This window comes from Mytilus edulis, chromosome 3 (genome assembly GCF_963676685.1).
Source record: "Mytilus edulis chromosome 3, xbMytEdul2.2, whole genome shotgun sequence".
Classification (NCBI taxonomy): domain Eukaryota; kingdom Metazoa; phylum Mollusca; class Bivalvia; order Mytilida; family Mytilidae; genus Mytilus; species Mytilus edulis.
The window spans coordinates 97,192,052-97,214,130 of NC_092346.1; the positions used below are offsets into that span (position 1 = coordinate 97,192,052).

The 22,079-nt window shown below is 32.3% G+C and overlaps 1 protein-coding gene across 4 annotated transcripts in view; it reads left to right on the forward strand.

The window, feature by feature from the left end:
• The window catches only part of LOC139517900 (leukocyte tyrosine kinase receptor-like), a 296,261-nt gene that overhangs the window by 77,142 nt on the left and 197,040 nt on the right, over window positions 1-22,079 (forward strand). For all 4 annotated transcript variants that reach the window (XM_071309393.1, XM_071309392.1, XM_071309394.1 and 1 more), the window contains 2 exons: window positions 4,362-4,557; window positions 18,839-18,975. In XM_071309393.1, coding sequence (XP_071165494.1) covers window positions 4,362-4,557; window positions 18,839-18,975 — 333 coding nt within the window. The remainder of the gene's footprint in view (window positions 1-4,361; window positions 4,558-18,838; window positions 18,976-22,079) is intronic.

The following is a 22,079-nucleotide window of genomic DNA, read 5'->3' on the forward strand; positions in this document are numbered from 1 at the left end:
AAGTAAAAGTTAAGCTTCTAAACTTTGATTCAAACTTTTTCAGCATGGTCATACTGAAACATAGCTTTCTTTTTCTGGACAACAGGTCAAAAGTAAAAGTTAAGCTTCTAAACTTTGATTCAAACTTTTTCAGCATGGTTATACTGAAACATAGCTTTCTTTTTCTGGACAACAGGTCGAAAGTAAAAGTTAAGCTTCTAAACTTTGATTCAAACTTTTTCAGCATGGTTATACTGAAACATAGCTTTCTATTTCTGGACAACAGGTCAAAAGTAAAAGTTAAGCTTCTAAACTTTGATTCAAACTTTTTCAGCATGGTTATACTGAAACATAGCTTTCTATTTCTGGACAACAGGTCAAAAGTAAAAGTTAAGCTTCTAAACTTTGATTCAAACTTTTTCAGCATGGTTATACTGAAACATAGCTTTCTTTTTCTGGACAACAGGTCAAAAGTAAAAGTTAAGCTTCTAAACTTTGATTCAAACTTTTTCAGCATGGTCATACTGAAACATAGCTTTCTTTTTCTGGACAACAGGTCAAAAGTAAAAGTTAAGCTTCTAAACTTTGATTCAAACTTTTTCAGCATGGTCATACTGAAACATAGCTTTCTTTTTCTGGACAACAGGTCAAAAGTAAAAGTTAAGCTTCTAAACTTTGATTCAAACTTTTTCAGCATGGTCATACTGAAACATAGCTTTCTTTTTCTGGACAACAGGTCAAAAGTAAAAGTTAAGCTTTTAAACTTTGATTCAAACTTTTTCAGCATGATCATACTGAAACATAGCTTTCTTTTTCTGGACAACAGGTCAAAAGTAAAAGTTAAGCTTCTAAACTTTGATTCAAACTTTTTCAGCATGGTCATACTGAAACATAGCTTTCTTTTTCTGGACAACAGGTCAAAAGTAAAAGTTAAGCTTCTAAACTTTGATTCAAACTTTTTCAGCATGGTCATACTGAAACATAGCTTTCTTTTTCTGGACAACAGGTCAAAAGTAAAAGTTAAGCTTCTAAACTTTGATTCAAACTTTTTCAGCATGGTTATACTGAAACATAGCTTTCTTTTTCTGGACAACAGGTCAAAAGTAAAAGTTAAGTATCTAAACTTTGATTCAAACTTTTTCAGCATGGTCAGATTAAAAAATAGCTTTCTTTTTCTGGACAACAGGTCAAAAGTAAAAGTTAAGCTTCTAAACTTTGATTCAAACTTTTTCAGCATGGTCAGATTGAAAAATAGCTTTCTTTTTCTGGACAACAGGTCAAAAGTAAAAGTTAAGCTTCTAAACTTTGATTCAAACTTTTTCAGCATGGTCAGATTGAAACATGGCTTTGCCTTCCTGGTCAAAAGGTCAATAGGAAAGGGTCATTATTAAACTTTACATACATGATCATTGTCAGGTTAGGGTTTCTAGGATATTCCAGGTCAAAGTAGATTTTAAAGTCCAAAGGTTCAGTTGTGTTTTTAAAGATTTGCTCTGCTGTTTGAGAGTGTTATCTTTTGTAACCCATTAATCCATGTTAAAAAATTAGCATTAGAGGTTGCATTTCTGTAAATATTGACAATGCAATTTCCCATAGGAACTCCTTTTATGGCTAAAACTGTACCACTTTTACTATGAAGTTTTGAAAAAAATCTTATCCTATAATTGAAAGTTCATATGCACCACAATTTTTTTCAAAGGTCAAAATATAGGGCTGTGCGGCATATTTTCAACGTTTATATGCCCTGAACTTCTCAGAGTTTAAACTTACACTAATTCTCTTAACTACCCCTACCTCGAATGAAAGGTTACCACAGATTTCAATGTAAACAATATGCACGTGTTTATTTACTGGTAACATTCCCAAGTTCTGTCTCTGCGATATGGAACACAGAGAGCACAACTGGGAACCAGTATGTAAACAAAATGAATTTTCTATGAATATTCAATTACTCCCCAAAAGAGGCGTGTTTTGAGAAACAGCTGTATTTACAAAGTGCAACCTAGAGGGTTTGTTGAGAAAGACAATAGAGGTGATTTCAGCTTCTCAATTGTGAACTTTCTGTTTCTATGTAGCATCATTCCAGCAGCGCCTGCATACAGAGTTTATATCTCCCTATTGATACGATAATCCCCAGGCTTGTATTTCCTATCATGATCTCCTTGTTAGAGGATTGCTGCTCACAAGGAAGCTATTAAACCAAGAGTTCCAAATGGTGAAGTTGAAATCATCCCTTTGTACAAACAAAAGTTTGCAATGTTGTGTTTTGTGTACTATTGGTTTTTTTTTTCTTTCTGTTTTAGCCATGGTGTTGTAAGTTTATTTTTATGGCCCTGCAACAAATTTGTTGGTGCCATATAGTTTTACTCTTGTCTGTCATTCCTTCATTTTTTCATTCCGTCATTCTGTCATTCTGTCATTCAGTCATTCCACAACAAACCATTATACAGACTTTTTTCTATACGCCTTCAGATTTGGAGCTATTTTTGATATGTGAGACTACCATCATGTTTGTGTCCATATGTGTTGTTGAAATTGCAGATTTTCAACTTTTTGAGACGGGCTGGTCGTGTCGTTTCGACACATCTAGTTCTCTTAATATTGATATTAGAAAATATTCACTACCTCTTTAAAATTGAATAAAAAAAGTAATTGAAATTGGATAAGCAGATATAATTTAAGCAACTTTTTGTTAAGAGGATAAGTTTTGCGGAAATGTTGCAAAAAAAAAGTAGACCGCTGTTCAAAATTCATAAATTGAAAGAGAAAAAACAAATCCGGTTTACAAACTAAAACTGAGGGAAACATATCAAATATAAGAGAACTACGACACATCAGAGACACAACACCGAAATGTAACACACACAGAAACGAACTATAATGTAACAATGGCCATTTTCCTTTAGTTACAAACTAAAACTGAGGGAAACGTATCAAATATAAGAGAACTACGACACAACACCGAAATGTAACACACACAGAAACGAACTATAATGTAACAATGGCCATTTTCCTTTAGTTACAAACTAAAACTGAGGGAAACGTATCAAATATAAGAGAACTACGACACAACACCGAAATGTAACACACACAGAAACGAACTATAGTATAACAATGGCCATTTTCCTTTAAAGAATTGTATTACTTATGAAGAAATAAATGTTTTTTAAGCTACAAAAAATTTCAGTTCTGTATAATACAATCTAGTCTTCTGTTCAGATATATTTGTGCATATTACATATCTCATTTCCAGTCAAGTTAAGAGATTTTGATATTTCTTTTGATTCATCAAGACTTACTGATGAAGCCAGTTCCATACAAATACAATTAAAATATGACATTTTGTCAATGAGAGTTCCCAGACAGAACCATAGTTAACATGACGTTGATGAAAAAATGAATTCATTGATATTCATTAAATAATTCTTGTACAAGCTGTCTCTTTGTACTGCTGTCAAATACTGTAGTTCAGGGCATTCAGTACATGGAACCCTTATTATATATATAAAGTTGAGAGTAAAAGAATTGTAACTTTCTTAAAACAAATGTAGGTCATGGATAAAATGACATGTTTGGAAATGTCTTTGATATGAAGATCTGGTTAATTGCATCACGATGATGATGGGAAGCTAAAGTTTCACACCATACATATACACAGGATCTTGAAATTATTAATTAACAAATGTCCAGATTTGATTGGTCGATTGATGATGTGACTATAAACAGACTTTATTGGCTTGAATGAGTAATACAATAGGCCATAGCAAGAATCCAGATTGAATTTACTATAACAGTATAGGTATTTCAAAAGACACAATTCATTCATATATTGCTATAGAATCACAGATTGTTGGATAAGCACTAATATATTTTTTGTCCCTGCATAATGTGTTGCGGGGGAGATGGAAATAACAGGCATCCATCTGTATGTGCGTCCGTCTGTCTGTACTGTCTTGTTGGTGCTCTCACAGGTAGTCAATTCTTGCCAGATTTTTACAAAACTTGAACTATAAAAAAATAAAGCAATATGTATACAAGACAAAAAAATGGACAATGCAAATGTAAATAAAGCACTAACAAGAAAAATAAGGCTTGTACAAAACAAACTCTGACATAACTGGAATGGGTTTGGGGTTTTATTCATTGTGTTGAAGGCCATACAAAACTTATATTCGTTAATAAATTATATGTCATTTGGTTTATGGTGGAGAATTGTCTTGTTTATATTAAAACAGGTGTTTCAATGACATCAGACTTGATGGATACATACCTGCTTTCAAACTTTCATGTCTGCCATCCAGATTTTCATTTCTGGACTAACAGTAAATATCATAGGACTCTTTTTATCATTCTTATGTCTAATTATTATCTATATTTTCCAGATAAATTCAAACTGCTGAAGGGAAGAAATGGAGGTTTTTGTGACAGATTAACATCATCCTCATACAATGCCAGTAATGCGAGGAATTCCTCCTATAAAGTAGAACTAGAAGTAGGGGGCAGGAATGGTAACTTAAGTATTGGTCTCTACTATCCCAGTACAAGACAGTATCAGGAAATTATTTCGTACATAAACATGTAAGTGTGATATATCAAAACTCTGAAATCTTTCTCTCGTGTGCATATCAACAGGAAATTTTGGTTCAACTTTTTTTACAAGTTTTTTGCTCTTTGAACTTAAAAGAGTTTTAGCCATAATCGACTATTGCAATAGTTGTCATCTCGAATCCTCTAAAACCACACAACAGAATTGAATGAAACTGTGTATATATGCAGAGTTCTCAAAAATGGTCGGTCCTATCGGTCAAAATGAGGCTCGGACCGGTATATTGAAAGCTAGTGCCGGTCCCGCTCGGATGACCGATGTAAAAACAGCCCCTGCCTTTTTTATCGGTAATTAGTTGTACCGCAACTAATTCCAATATGTGTTTACATTGGTCTTCAGATGTACCTGCTGCTAATTTCCAGTACTGGTTTCCTGTTATAAACAAACTGAAACCTATGGAAACCAAAGTGCCGATCTACACGTGGCCTGCTAAATTTGTTCATGGCAAACAATCTTAGATGGAGATAACAAATACTGAGAAAATGATTCAGATGATGAAATGGATAGAGAAAATGACTTTAAATTTAATTAAGAACAATCAGAAGATCAGAACTGGTCCTTCATTATTAATTTGTCCGTGGCTGTGAAAAATAAAACTAACAATAATATAATTACAGGGCCGTAACTAGCCCCTTTTAATACTGAGGCAAAATATATTCACCGATCGTAGCGAGGCGAAAAAAATTTGGCGAGGGGGCCCCAGAAGCTCTGAGAAAAATAACGCAAAATCGTGCATTCTGAGCGTTTCCCAGACTCTTTCTTACATAGAAACGCAAATCATTTTTAGATATTTTTTCTACAATATTCTGGTCTCAAAGCAAAAACATAGATTCATTGTTATTTAAGACTTAAAAGTTTTAGGGAAATTCAAAACATTAAAAGACCGATATGTAGGATAAAGCAAAAATCGTATTTCTCATAATCATTAATACCGGATCTGTCTGTCTGTTCTTGTCTTGTATTGTGCTGACTTGAGATTTTTTATGACTAGATTTAAATATAGTGACAGTCATTAGTGCAGTAATATACGTTAAATACTAGTACTGCTCAAGTCGACACTAGGGACCATATTGACCTTGTTTTACGGTATTTATGATTCGTTCATTATTAAAGACCCTCCAGCAATTATCAAGATGAAGAACAGGAATAAAAACTTTGACCATTGATCATTTGTATTTTTTTCTATACATTGACATTGTGTGCGATTAGCTCCCGTGCACTTCATATTCCTTTATTTTCTGTTGAAGGGTTTGAACACGACTTAATGCAAATTTAACCCTTGAATGTAAAAGGTCATATGGCAATACATTGATGTTTTTTTCAACAAATGATTTGATACCGGGAAATTGGTGGTCTTACATTAATTTAAACCATGTCAGCTATCTAGTTTTATCCACAGGCGCTTGGATATATGATTTTAATTTTGTTGTTGATTAAGATATTCAATTTTCTATATTTATAATACATATCTATCACTTCTGTGCATATCTCACCTACAGAAAATACCTAATTTTCGATCCATACTTAGAAAAAATGGGTATGGTTTTATATACAAGAAAGAAAGTTTCGTATTCTTTGATATCAAGTTCAATTCTCCATGCAGAAACGACCACTTTTTGTTTCTGTGTTCAGTAGCATCGTATATTCTTAAAATATTTTCTCGCATAATGCCTGGACATTGGTGGACATGCAACATTACACAGTGTAACACTTTTACAAATGAAAATAAACACTCAGACTAGTCGTTAAGAAGGACAAAAAATGAAAAAAAGACAAACCCGGAACACAGAAGTACAAACAATAGACCATCAACTCTGAAAACCAAAATTAAAATAGAAACAAGATTACGAAAAATATGCAGGGGCGACATCAGAGAGTGAAAAGAACTTGCTTCTTGCAAGACACTTTCAGTGAAAACAATTTGATATGAAGACAATCATATGAAGACAATCTTTTGTTTTAGTTTTTTTTTTTTTTTTTTTTTTGAAATTTAAAACATGAGGCATTTGCCTCATTTGCCTTAATGTAGTTACAGCCCTGAGTTAATTTTGGATAAAATATGTTATTATTTTTATTTTAGAATCAAATTGACAGATTTTTTTAGGACTGGCTAAAATTTTGTAGGACTGACAAATAATCTTGCTTATGGGACCGACGGGTCTAACAAAGTTTTCGCGAACTCTGTATATGTAGTAATTTTTGTAGGAGTGTGAGTGTTTGAACTTTGGAATCTGTTGAGATTTTGATTGTGCAGTGACATTGTGGAGCAGTGGGACTATATAAGGGCTCACAAAGGTTCCTTAATTTAGAAATTGAGGTTAAGGTCAAAGGTTAAATTGTCACATTGTGAAATATTTGCATCCTTTAAGGTTTTGACATCAAATTTGAATTTGCAATAGAATGTATCACATCAAGTATATTCCAATCATTATTCAAATAATCCAATAATTAGGATTTTAATTTTAAGGTTTTCAACGATATTGAGATGTGAATTTGAGTATGTTATGGACTTCCTTGTTTAATTAATTCAATTGTCAAGATCTATTATTCCGTCTTTTATTGTTTTAATACTGAGTGCACATTACTTTTAAAAACATGTCTTGTAACCTTAATATGATGAAGAATTACAGAACATGATATATATTTTATATGGAGGTATAGTTGGTTAAATCAGTGAAACATTCTGGCTTTAGGTTTAAGTGATTGTAGAATTACTGTTGGACTTTTTTGAAAGCTTTATTGAACATTTTTTAACATCTAGACGTCTATATTTCAAGAGGATTGAAGACAATCGTTTAAAGGATTCTGTATTTCTTTTTTTTCTCAACTGCAAATGTAAGTGGGATTATTTTCTTAATTTTGGTCTAGACCATGTCTTTTGACCGGATATGATAAATTGCCAATGGTATTTTGAACAGCAATAACCTAAGCTAAAATGAGTTGTCTTTTGTTATCTGAGATAATTATAACTTTTTCTTACATAAAACTGTATTTATGACCCGGCCCATGGCTTATATAGCATTACATTTATATAATTTAAACAAAACCTATCAGAAATCAAGATATTGCATTTTTTTTTATAAAAGCTTAGATGAAGTTTTTTCTAAAGATTACTAACCTTTTGTGAAACTAAATGACATCTTTTGAAATGCAAATCTTTTTTGATTGGCATGTCTTTGCCAGCATTGTCATATGTGAGGCTTCCCTAACTAATAAACGAACTGACAGAGCAGATATTATTAGCATTACTAACCAAAAGGCATCAAACTATATTATTTTATTGACTCCAGTAAGACTTCTTTTAGTCTGAGATATCAGGGGTGCTTTGTTTCTCTAATTCAGTAATTGTCTTCTTTTGACATGTATATTATCAGATGATGATTAGAAGTAGACTATACACATAGTCCTAGGTCTTTTGTCAAAGAAATGTGTCATATGTATCCCTGTCTTAATGAAAGTTCTCAAGATACTAGGGCAGAATTGCAACCATTGTCAATAACAAGGACAAATGGTGTGTAATTTAATTTCTCAAGTAACACCAAACAGGGACAAATTGTGTAATCTAATCTTTCAGTCACATCCAGTCAGGGACACATGGTGTAATCTAATCTTTCAATCACATCAAATCGGGGACAAATGGTGAAATCTAATCCCTCAATCACACCAAACAGGGACAAATGATGTAATCTAATCCCTCAGTCACATCAAACAGTGATAAATGGTGTAATCTAATCCCTCAGCCACATCAAACAGGGATAAATGGTGTAATCTAATCCCTCAGTCACATCAAACAGGGATAAATGGTGTAATCTAATCCCTCAGTCACATCAAACAGGGATAAATGGTGTAATCTAATCCCTCAGTCACATCAAACAGGGATAAATGGTGTAATCAAATCTCTCAGTCACACCGAACATGGACAAATGGTGTAAAACTATTCTCCCAGTCACACCAAACATTGACACATGGTTTATTGTCGAGCCTTCGACTTTAGTCGAAAAAGCGAGACTAAGCGATCCTACATTCCGTCGTCGGCGGCGTCAACAAATATTCACTCTGTGGTTAAAGTTTTTGAAATTTTAATAACTTTCTTAAACTATACTGGATTTCTACCAAACTTTGACAGAAGCTTGTTTATGATCATAAGATAGTATCCAGAAGTAAATTTTGTAAAAATAAAATTCCATTTTTTCCGTATTTTACTATAAATGGACTTAGTTTTTTCTGCGGGGAAACAAAACATTCACTCTGTGGTTAAAGTTTTTAGAATTTTAATAACTTTCTCAAACTATCCTGGGTTTGTACCAAACTTGGACAGAAGCTTGTTTATGATCATAAGATAATATCCAGAAGTAAATTTTGTAAAAATAAAATTCCATTTTTTCCGTATTTTACTTATAAATGGACTTAGGTTTTTTTGCGGGGAAACATTACATTCACTCTGTGGTTAAAGTTTTTAGAATTTTAATAACTTTCTTTAACTATCCTGGGTTTGTACCAAACTTGGACAGAAGCTTGTTTATGATCATAAGATAGTATCCAGAAGAAAATTTTGTAAAAATAAAATTCAATTTTTTCCGTATTTTACTTATAAATGGACTTAGTTTTTTCTGCAGGGAACCATTACATTCACTCTGTGGTTAAAGTTTTTAAAATTTAAATAACTTTCTTAAACTATCCTGGGTTTGTACCAAACTTGGAAATAACCTTATTTATGATCATAAGATTGTATCCAGAAGTAAAGTTTGTAAAAAGATTACTCTGTTTTTTTCTGTAATTTACTTTCAAATGGACTTAGATTTTCTTACAATCATAAAATAGTAACAAGAGGAATATTTTTATTGATTTTTTTCCTCATTGTTGTTGAGCCTGTGATTTACAGCAAAAATAGGCGAGACACTGGGTTCCGTGGAACCCTTACAAATTTTTCTCATCTCTCAGTCACACAAAACATGGACACATGGTGTAAACTTATCTCTGTCAGATAAAAAAATGGACGAATGCAGTGTAATCAAATCCCTCAATCACACCAAACATGGACAAATGGAGTTATCTAATCTCTCAATGACACAATTTCACAGTCATCTGCTGCATTGCTATCGCCTAGATTTCCATTACTTAATATTTGTTTTGGGTTTTTAACTAATCTATAAACATGATGATAGTAGACAAGTGCTTGTTGGACAAATGTAAAACAATTCAAACGAGAAAACTAGTGGCCTTATTACTGTGGATTCATTATTATTTGTTGGATACCAATTTTCGTGGGTTTCGTGGGTACAGGTGAACCACGAATTCAAATACTCAACGAATATCCTATTTTTAATAGGCTTTGTATACAGAGATTGGCAAAACCAAGTAATCAAATATCCACCAAAAGTCTTCACCAATCCACCAAAATTGATACCCACAAAAAAAAATGAATCTGCAGTAACGTACAAAAAAACCCCCAAAAACAAATATGTAATACAGAAAGTGACAGGGTTTAACATGTCAACACCTACACTATTACAGGTATGCATATTTTGAAATAATTTAATTTTGGCTGTAACACATGTTTTGTCTATCAGCCCATAGACAAAATTTTGTCATGAGACCGTAACATCATCAAGATATTTACAGGTTTTTACATGATATACTCCGGCTTGAATTGGAGTCTAGAATTTGATTATAATGAATGACTATATTTTTTTTTCTGTCTGTTTAAAATAGTATTAAAAATGTGGTGCACACTTTGTAATAACCCGCTACGCAGGTTATTCAGTGTGCACCACATTTTTTATGTTATTTCTTCATAGACAAGAAAAATTACAGTCATTCCTTATATAGAGTAAACTGTATTCAACTGTATTACAAAAAAAAGATCTCATTAATATTGTGTTATGTCTTTGTTAAACTATGTATAAAAGATCTGATGACCATTAAAAGTATCCTTTATTATATTGGCATTACATGTCTTTCTGTAGTTTATCAGGTCGAGAGAAGTTTGATTAAGGTGCATTTTAATATCTGAGTGTTTTATGTTTTTCAACAGCCATTCATAAAACAATAATTTGTATAAGATGTTAATGGCTGACATCATCCAGAAAACTACATCTAATTTACATAATTAGTAAATAATTATTTTCTCTTTTCTCTTGTTCTAAAAAGAGTTAGTATTGATAAAACAGGATTAGTGTCAATATCTCAGATGCATTGACACTTTTAGAAGATGATTTATAGTTATGGATTTAAAATCTTTATTTTTTCCTGCCATCAAAATGATAACTAATTACTGTATGACAGTACGAGTCCTATACTATCACACTTTAACTGCATAACTGCAAAAGCGTGAACTTTTTTTTATATTACAGTGACTTGACTGTTAGTGTTGCTCTCCACCAATTGCAACTTACTCAAAATTTTGTAAAATATGTGTAAAATTGCAATATATGTTTGTAGGAAGTTTCCATGGGGGAGGTAATCATTTTTTATTTCAAAAAGTCTTTATTCAAAAGAATAATATTTTAGGTTATCTCCCCATGGAAACTTATCAATAGCATATTGTTATTTCACACATATTTTACTGAATATATGATGTTTTATTTAAAATGATATCTGATTCTTATCAATATAGAATACTTTTAGAAAGAAACTATATGAAAGCTTAGTTTGGACAATTTTATAGCAATTCAAAATAAACAGTTCCCCTTCAGCATGGAAATGACTAATATAACTATACAAACTGATAAACTAATGTTGACTAAACTACAGTTAAAGTGTTATAGGATTGTAAGTATATTTTGTTTAATCACCTTGCACTTTCACATTTTGACTGAACAGTTTGTTCAAAATTGTGACCAGTTGACCAGTTTGGTTTTATAAAACAAATTGCAACTTGGTCAGAATTTTGAATGAGTTGCAATAGTCGGATAGCAACACTAACACTCAAGTCACTGTAAGGATAACACTGTATGTAAATGACTAAACGATACAGTGTTGGAGTATAGTACAACTACAACCTCTGGATATATAGACTGTCGTTTTTAAGATATAAATAGCTACTCCTTAAACATTGAGGTACATTGTATCATGTTAAAATATAACAAAAAGACAACTCTCCATCCAAGTCACAATTTGTAAAAGAAAAATCATTATAGTTCAAAGTACAGTCTTCAACACGGAGCCTTGGCACACACCGAACAGTAAACTGTAAAGGGCCCAAAAATGATTAGCTGTAAAACTTCCATCGTTGTAGCTTGTTTACACCAATCTTAGACAGTGGACACATACTGGTATTGTATTCTGTCAGTTTGTCTGTCTGTCTGTCTGTCCACAAAGTAGGCAACAATGTGGTAGTGGTATGACATAACTTGACATAAAGGTTGATCGGGTGTTTTTCTCAGCAACATTCTGGGCATGTTGCAAAAATTCTCTTTTTATTTAAAAAAATTCTTTCCCAAGTATACTGATTTTGCCCGTTATGCTAAATAGTTTACTGTGAGCAATAGCAAGGGGTAAAATATGGCATAAAGGACAAATCTGATGTAAATCAGTATATATTCTATCCCCCATGAATTATTACACCTGGCTTGAAGGGCCAAGTGAGCTTTTCTCATCACTTTGCGTCCGCATCCATCATTGTCCGTCGTTAGCTTTTACAAAAATCTTCTCCTCTGAAACTACTGGGCCAAATTAAACCAAACTTGGCCACAATCATCATTGGGGTATATAGTTTTAAAAATGTGTGGCGTGACCTGGCCAACCAACCAAGATGGCCACCATGGCTAAAAATAGAACATAGTGGTAAAATGTAGATTTTGGCTTATAACTCTGAAACCAAGCATTAAGAGCAAATCTGACATGGGGGTTAAATTGTTTATTAGGTAAATATCTATCTGTCCTGAAATTTTCAGACGAATCGGACAACCGGTTGTTGGGTTGCTTCCCCAGAATTGGCAATTTTAAGGAAATTATACCGTTTTTTTGGCTGTTATCTTGAATATTATTATATAAATAGAGATAAACTGTAAACAGCAGTAATGTTCAGCAAAGTAAGATCTACAAATAAGTCAATATGACTAAAATGGTCAGTTGACCCATTAAGGAGTTATTGCCCTTTATAGTCATTTTTTACCAATTTTCGTAATTTTTTCTAATCTTTTACAAAAACTTTTTTTCTAAAACTTAACCATACTTAGCCATAATCATCATTGAGGTATCTAGTTTAAAAAATTTGTGCGCTGACCCTGCCAACCAACCAAGATGGCCACCATGGCTAAAAATAGAACATAGGGGTAAAATGTAGATTTGGTTTATAACTCTGAAACAAAAGCATAAAGAGCTATTCAGACATGGGGGTTAAATTGTTTTGCAAGTCAAGATCTATCTGCCCTGAAATTTTCAGATGAATCCGACAACTGGTTGTTGGGTTGCTGCCCCTGAATTGGAAATTTTTAAGGAAATTTTGCTGTTTTTGGTTATTATCTTGAATATTATTATAAGAGAAACTTTAAACAGCAATAATGTTCAGCAAAGTAAGATCCACAAATAAGTCAACATGACCAAAAAGGTCAGTTGACCCCTTAAGGAGTTAATGCTCTTTATAGTCAATTTTTTAATAATTTTGTAAAAATTGTAAATTTTTGTAAATTTTAATAAAATATTTTCCTCTGTAACTAATGGGCCAAGTTCATTATAAATTGAGATAATTGTAAGAAGCAAGAATGATCAGTAAAGTAAGATCTACAAACACATCACCATCACCAAAACACAATTTTGTCATGAATCCATCTGTGTCCTTTGTTTAATATACACATAGACCCAGGTGAGCGACACAGGCTCTTAAGAGCCTCTAGTTTCTATTCTTACAGGGCAAATACAGCTATTCTTTCGGACCAATGTGGTCTAGGGGAAGGCAAATATTGGCTGTTCCTGTAAATAAACTTATATTGACGTAAAAGAACAGAGCAAACTGAACTTGTGACATACTTAAACTATTTGCAATACATTTTCGATAGGTTAGGATGAATTTAAATGATAATTTTGTTGAAGAGTTGGTGCAAAAAAACACCCACAGATCATGTATGCATGTCATTAGATAGGATATTTGTAACTTTTGAGTCCATATATTTTGTAAACCATGACTTTTTAGTTCATATCATTTTGTACATAGCAATTTTTTATTCCTATATTTTTTAATCCACTTAACAGTGTTGAGGATTGTTGATTTATCCCTCCTTATTTAAAGGAAGTCATTCAGGTGCAATTCAGAATTTAATAGCTCCAAGTATAACATGCTAATGGCATAATTAATTTTGGGTGATTGCACAAAATCCTCATTCAAAGGCTGATCAATACTAGATTCTTCCCACAAATCTGCCAAAGGTGATCACAATTTGAAGACTGTTACAGTTAAATTTCCATCAACAATTCAAATAAGAAATGAAAGTCTAATTGTATGATTTCTGTTGAAAGATGACAATATGGGTGATTGGAATCATCTGTGTTCAAGTAGGAAAAGGTAATTTCCTAGAATCAACGGTGATCAACAAGCAAAAGGTCATTTTCTTGGTAATAAGTAGTCACATGTTTTTATAATTACGTACCAAGTTCGGAAACATTTTCAATAATGCCTCACTAACATTTACAGGAAAAACAGATATAATGTCTTTGAAATGACTAATTTTGTAGAAAATATATTCAGCAATATCAGCTCTTATGAGCAATTCTCATGCCTTATATTATTAAAGCAATTTTGAACATTTCATTGAAGAGTACAGCATTACACTCTTAGCATAGGCCACGGAACATTTAACTTATTGAAAATCAGTTAGATAAAAGAACAAAAAGTTTTTGACCCCTGACACATTCTTTTTAAAAATTGTTAGTGTTTAATTTGTAATGAAAATTTTATTTTATGTTGATGTAAAACAAAAAGTTTTGATGTAGGATTTCTTTATAAATGTATATTTTAAATGAATAGACCAAGGGCTCCATCATCAAAGTTCTTGTTGTGCACATAACTAATTACCATATAATCTTAGAGCTATTAATAAGCAATAGTCAAGATGTGTTTTTTGTTGGTTATGGTGAAACAAAATTTACTTGTAATTTTCAAAATATTTTCAATTTGACAAAAATTTATGTCTTTAATTTGTACTTGAAATATAACTTGAATTAATTTACAATTTTACCAGTTTTAACATAACTGTTTCAAAGCAAACATTTCCATTCTCAATGTTATGTTATTGTTTTTTCCCAGTATTAGATTGAATAATAATTTTATTACTTGTTTTGAGGACTCTTGTAGATTTAATATGAAGTTGTCTCAAATTCTTGTGGGTAAATAAGTGTAAATGAGAAACCTGTGAAAGTTCAAGTAATGATTTATGAAATGTTTATGGATGGAGAACTCCATTAAAGTTGATGAGTTTTAAACATCAATTTAAACCTTGTAGTTGCAATTCCTTTTTGTGGTTAAGTGCCTCTGACTGTATTATTTGTTAATAAGTTGTAAGATCAATTGGATTGTCTCCTATTATCAGAGTCGAACAAGATGAATGTCATACAAATTGACACCAGAATTATCTCCAACAAATAATACTTAATTGTAATGCTTGATTATTTTCCCATAACTTCCCAAGATCTTTCCGTACCAGAAGCTTCAAATAACATCGAATGGATGGAATATATTTATAAGACTATGATTAATCTAAAGGGAAAATTCAAAATATGATGTCCAGTAGTGACAAGGGTTAAATATAACGTCTTTTTGGCGTATCCCTGGCAACAATCTGTACTTATTTGCTATGAAATATTGTCAAAAGGAGTGCTTCAGGGAGTGAGTGAATTCAGGCGTCTTTCTTCTCAATTTTTTTTGTAAAATTGCAATAAAAGTTTGTGTTAAAAAAATTGTTTGTAACAAAACATTAAAATAATTTCAGAACCAGTGGCTGGTATGAATATGAAAAATATGAAAATATGGACTGTCAAACAAACCTATAAAAGGTGTAAAGATAATCTTTATGTTCCTATAAATCCACTGCTGAATTAAGTCATCAGCACCTTCTCAAAATGAATTTTATTGCATCATAACTTTAGTATTTGAAAAATCCCTCTAAGCCAAAACTGGAAAACCATACTCTTCAATGTGTATTGCTTCCTAATGCTGGTTGTTTAGAATTAAGAGTATATTATAGACTAATTGCATTTGTAGAGTCTGAATAGTGTGTGAGACTCCAAATTAGGGATGTCTTGTTGAAAACTGTTACTGCTTAGTGTGTTTTATTTCATGGTGTAAAATTTCATGTTTGTGGATAAAAAAAATCCATTATATGTCACTGGTGTTAAAAAAAATCCATTATATGTCACTGGTGTTAAAAAAATCCATTATATGTCACTGGTGTTAAAAAAATCCATTATATGTCACTGGTGTTAAAAAAATCCATTATATGTCACTGGTGTTAAAAAAATCCATTATATGTCACTGGTGTTAAAAATTCATTATATGTCACTGGTTTTAAAAAAAAAGGATGTAGTTCATTGATTACTTTTATATACTAATTATACAACTACATTACTTTTATATACTAATTATACAACTACATTTCACTCTACTTTTATATACTAATTATACAACTACATTTCACTCTTGTTATTTTGATCTTCAAGACAATCACTCTTAGTTGACACTTACTCTCTGATGGGATTACTATGCTTATAAAGTTCTACTCTTCCCATTTGATCCTATTAGGAATCAATTTTTCCAGCCATTTTCAAAAGAGGGGGTTCCTGGGTAACTCATGATAAAAGGGGGTGGTGGTTGTTCCAATCATATGTTCCCATTCAAATGCATTGATTGTCTGAAAAAAAAAGAAAAAAAAAGTGGGGATATTCCAACCCCTGGATCCGCCGCTGATGTAATGATAGTCTAAAACTTGAAGTTATATGATTTTATTCAAGTAAAGTTCAAGGCCGTATGGTGACCTATAGTTGTTAATTTAAGTAAAGTTAAAGGCCATATGGTGACCTATAGTTGTTAATTTCTGTCATTTTGGTCTCTTGTGGAGAGTTGTCTCATTGGCAATCATACCACATCTTCTTTTTTTTTTATAAAGATAAGGCTGAAGATAGCAAAATTTTAATTCAAATTTTAATTAAAAAAATATATGCAACAAGTTCAATGTGATTTATTATAGCTTTAAAAGTGAAGTTGGCTAAATTGGCAATAAATAAGTTGAAGAGTGTAGCATACCATTGATACCAGGCAAGAAGTTTAATTTCTTTGAAGCACCCTGTCTTTCATTATTTTCTGGATTATCATAACCTGTTGAGAGTGAAATTTATAATTCCATATAAACACAGAAAAAGGTTAAAATTCAGCATTTAATGTGAATGCATAGATTCACAGAAAAATGAACAGAATAAAAAATCAAAAACAGAAAATAAAATCAACATCTAGAATTCTGCATTTATTTACTTTAAATTTCTTTATATTACTTTTAATTGCTTAACTACTTAACTCCTAAAAAGACATTCAAAATAGAAATAAAACTGAAATAAAACCATAATTGTCATTTTGAAATTTAATCACTTATGGAAATTGATTCTATTTTAAAAGAGACTAAATTTCCACTGTACATTAATTGTTGACAGCTAACTGCAATAAATCTGTCCTGTTTAGAGAGAGTGTTCTCTAGGAGTGGAGAACAATAATATAATTGCTTTTATGGTCTGTATGGTTTTATTTTTGAATGACATATAGTGTTCTTGGAAAATGAACCATTACATTTTTATTGAAAATTATTGATATTAATGGATTTTACAGAATGGCTATACACTCCATGTGTATGAGACGTTGCAATGTATTTACAGGATTCTATGGATTGGCTATATACTCCATGGGTATGAGAGGTTACAGATCCTATGGAATGGCTATATACTCCATGTGTATGAGAGGTGGCAGATCCTATGGAATGGCTTTATACTCTATGTGTATGAGAGGTGGCAGATCCTATGGAATGGCTATATACTCCATGTGTGTGAGAGGTTGCAGATCCTATGGAATGGCTGTATACTCCATGTGTATGAGAGGTTGCATATTCTATGGAATGGCTATATACTCCATGTGTATGAGAGGTTGCAGATCCTATGGATTGGCTGTATACTCCATGTGTATGAGAGGTGGCAGATTCTATGAAATGGCTATATACTCCATGTGTATGAGAGGTTGCAGATTCTATGGATTGGCTGTATACTCCATGTGTATGAGAGGTGGCAGATCCTATGGAATGGCTGTATACTCCATGTGTATGAGAGGTGGCAGATCCTAAGGAATGGCTATATACTCCATGTGTATGAGAGGTTGCAATGTATTTACAGGGTTCTATGAAATGGCTATATACTCCATGAGATCTTTTCCTATAGTGTTTGGCTCAAATGCAAAAAAAAAATAGAACAACTAGTCACCAAAGGGCAACAACTCCTTGTATATGTTATTTCATGGTTGCAGCATACAAGTGTTATTGTCATTTATATTGCCCTTGAAAGACAATTGTCAGTAATTTTGTATTTATTCAGAAACTAGAGTTTATAGCAAGAAACTATATGCAGCAAAAATGATCAACAAAAATAGGATCTACAAATATGTGATATACAAATAAGTCAACATTTCCAAACCATCAAGCTACTAATTATAGTAGTTATTGCCCTTGAATGATGATTCTTAGCCATTTTCTTCTCTTTGAAGAATCTAGAACATAGATATATTTATATATACTGTTTTAAAATAGCAATATGATCAGTAAAATAAGATCTATTATAATTGAGTCAACTATGGCCAAAATGATCAACTCTTTTATGGAGTTATTGCCCATTTTTTGGCAAGAACAATAAAAGTCATTGAGCCTGAAATCTACAATGAATAGAGAAAATCTGAAAGAGCCCAAAAATGATGACAATATTGAGACCTACATGCTATCTATTTAAGTCAAAACTGTCAGAGGACTCCTTATAGGAGTTATAGCCCTTAAATTTCAAATTTTATATATTTTTTTTAGATTGTCAAAGGAAAAATCAGTTATTGCTTTGCAGAAAAATTCAGTTTGCTGACACTCTGACAGCCTCTTGTTGTCTATTATTTTGAAACTAATATAGATGCCAAGAAATTTTTCTAAATTACTTTACATTATTTTATTTGTTTGTTGGTTTGATGTCACATTGACAGGTATCAAAATCTCATATTATTCATTATTATTTTTTGCCTACTTTCAGATCAGTACACTGGAGGCAAGTTGAGGAGTATTTTGAACCAACCTATGAGATTTTTCATTTGGTTCTCCATGCATGTGTCAACAATAATATATCATACATTGGCTTGGATAACATTGATCTGTTACAGCTATCCAAAGGTAACCATAAGAATTTACTTTAATTAAACTGCTGTAAATCCATTAATTTTTGTGGATGAGGTAAAATTGTATCTTCATGGATATATAATTTCTCGGTTTTGCATAAGTTTTCGTAATAGAGCTTTGAACTATTTTTATTTTGTTAAAAATATGGTGTACCCATGAAATCAAGGAAAAATGGTAACTTGCAAATTGAAAATCGTAATGAATCCTCAATACATGCTTTGTTCAGAGAATACTATGTGAACACTGATTTATGTAACTTCATTCATTTTTAACCGGATTTTTGTGACAAAAATGTCGGTTATTGATTTGGGGATGTACGGCGGGCGGGCGGGCGGGTGGGCGGGCGGCAATCAAATGTTGTCCGTGCATTAACTCATGAACCGTTCAACCAAAGCTTTTAAAATTTTAATATGTTATTACTGACAACTATACGAAGGTCAAGTTCAATAATGGCGATTTTGACTTTTACCGTTCAGGAGTTATGGTTCTTGAAAGGCGGCAATCAAATGTTGTCCGTGCATTAACTCATGAACCGGTCTACCAAAGCTTTTAAAATTTTAATATGTTATTACTGACAACTATATGGAGGTCAAGTTAAATAATGGCGATTTTGACTTTTACCGTTCAGGAGTTATGGTTCTTGAAAGATTAAAAAAATGGAGTTTTCAGTTGTGTCCGTGCATTTACTCATGAACTGTTCTACTAAAGCTTCCCAAATTTTAATATGTTGTTACTAATAACAGAATGGAGGTCAAGTTCAATAATGACGATTTTGACTTTTACCGTTCAGGAGTTATGGTTCTTGAAAGATTGAAAAATGGAGTTTCCAGTCGTGTCCGTGCATTTATGCATGAACTGTTCTACCAAAGCTTCCGAAATTTTAATATGCTGTTACTGATGACAAAATGGAGGTCAAGTTCAATAATGACGATTTTGACTTTTACCGTTCAGGAGTTATGGTTCTTGAAAGATTGAAAAATGGTGTTTCCCGTCGTGTCCGTGCATTTTCTCATGAACCATTCAACCAAAGCTTTTGAAATTTTAATATGTTGTTACTGATGACAAAATGGAGGTCAAGTTCCATAATGTCGATTTTGACTTTTACTGTTCAGGAGTTATGGTTCTTGAAAGATTGTAAAATGGCGTTTCCATTCACGTTGTTGCATTTACTCATGAACCATTCAATCTAAGCTTTTCAAATATTATTATTTCAAAATGTTGATACTGATGACAAAATGGAGGTCAAATTTGATATTGATGATTTTCACTTTCACCATTCATCAGTAATGGTTCTTGTGATATTGCCAGGACACAAATAAATGTAAATAAATCCGGTTTGCTGTCGTTGTGACAGCCTCTTGTCTTACATGTTGTTATTATTTTGTTAATATATCTTTGGTACCATCTTCAAAAATGCAAATTCCAGTTTGGTCATTTGTTCAAATGCCATCTTCAGAATTATCTTTATACACAATGATTTAAATGTTATAATCTGTGACCACTAAATTAAGGCATACATTACGGTTGCCGAGGACTCGTTATGAAGTTGCGACTGTAGAATGTTATTTTTCTCAATGTCAAACTGATATATATATATATATATATATAGATATAGGAAGATGTGGTGTGAGTGCCAATGAGACAACCCTCCATCCAAATAACAATTTAAAAAAAGTAAACCGTTATAGGTCAATGTACTGTGGATTCATTTATTTTCGTGGGTATCAATTTTTCGTGGATTGCTGAAAAACTTGCATATTTATGGATATTTGATATTGTGGTTTAGCTAAACTCTGTATACAAAGCCTATTGAAAATAAGTTATTCATTGAACATTTAAATTTGGGCTTCACCTGTACCCACAAAACCCGAAAATTGGTTTCCAACGAATGATAATAAATTTAAGATGTAAAGATGTATTTTTCAACAAATTTAATCATTATCTTGAAAACAAGTGCATTGACCCCCTTTTTTAGCTCATCTGACCTGAATGGTCAAGTGAGCTTTTCTCATCACTTGGCCTCCGTCGTATGACGTCCGTCGTCCGTAAACTTTTACAAAAATCTTCTCCTCTGAAACTACTGGGCCAAATTTAACCAAACTTGTCCACAATCATCCATGGGGTATCTAGTTTAAAAAATGTGTCCGATGACCTAGCCATCAAACCAAGATGGCCGCCATGGCTAAAAATAGAACACAGGGGTAAAATGTATATTTGGTAAAATGTATATTTTGGCTTATATCTTTAAAACCAAAGCATTAAGAGCAAATCTGACATGGGGGGTAAATTGTTGATCGGGTCAAGATCTATCTGCCTAGAAATTTTCAGATGAATCGGACAACCTGTTGTTGGGTTACTGCCCCTGAATTGGTAATTTTAAGGAAATTTTGCAGTTTTTGGTTATTATCTTGAATACTATTAAAGATAGAGATAAACTGTAAACAGCAATAATGTTCAGCAAAATAAGACCTAGAAATAAGTCAACATGACCAAAATTGTCAGTCAACCCCTTAAGGAGTTATTGCCCTTTATAGTCAATTTTAACAACTTTTTCGTCATTTTTTGTAACTTGTACAAAAATCTTCTTCTCTAAAACTACTGGGCCAAATTTAAACTAACTTGGCCGTAATCATAAATGTGGTATATAGTTTTAAAAATGTGTCCGATGACCCCACCTACCAAACAAAATGGCTGACATGGCTGAAATTAGAACATAGTGGTAAAATGCAGTTTTTGCTTTATATCTTTGAAACTAAGACATTTAGGGCAAATCTTTCAAGATTTAAATGTCCATCAGAATAAGATCTATCCTCTCACAAATTTTCAGATGAATCCTAAAACCCGTTGTTGGGTTGCTGCCCTAAAATTAATTTTAAGGAAATTTTGCAGTTTTTGGTTATTATCTTGAATACTATTATAGATAGAGATAAACTGTAAACAGCAATAATGTTCAGCAAAGTAAGATCTACAAATAAGTCAAACATGACCAAAATTGTCAGAGAACCCTTTAAGGAGTTATTGTCCTTTATAGTCAATATTGAACAACTTGTACAAAATCTTCTTTTCTAAAACTATGGGCCAAATTTAACCAAACTTGG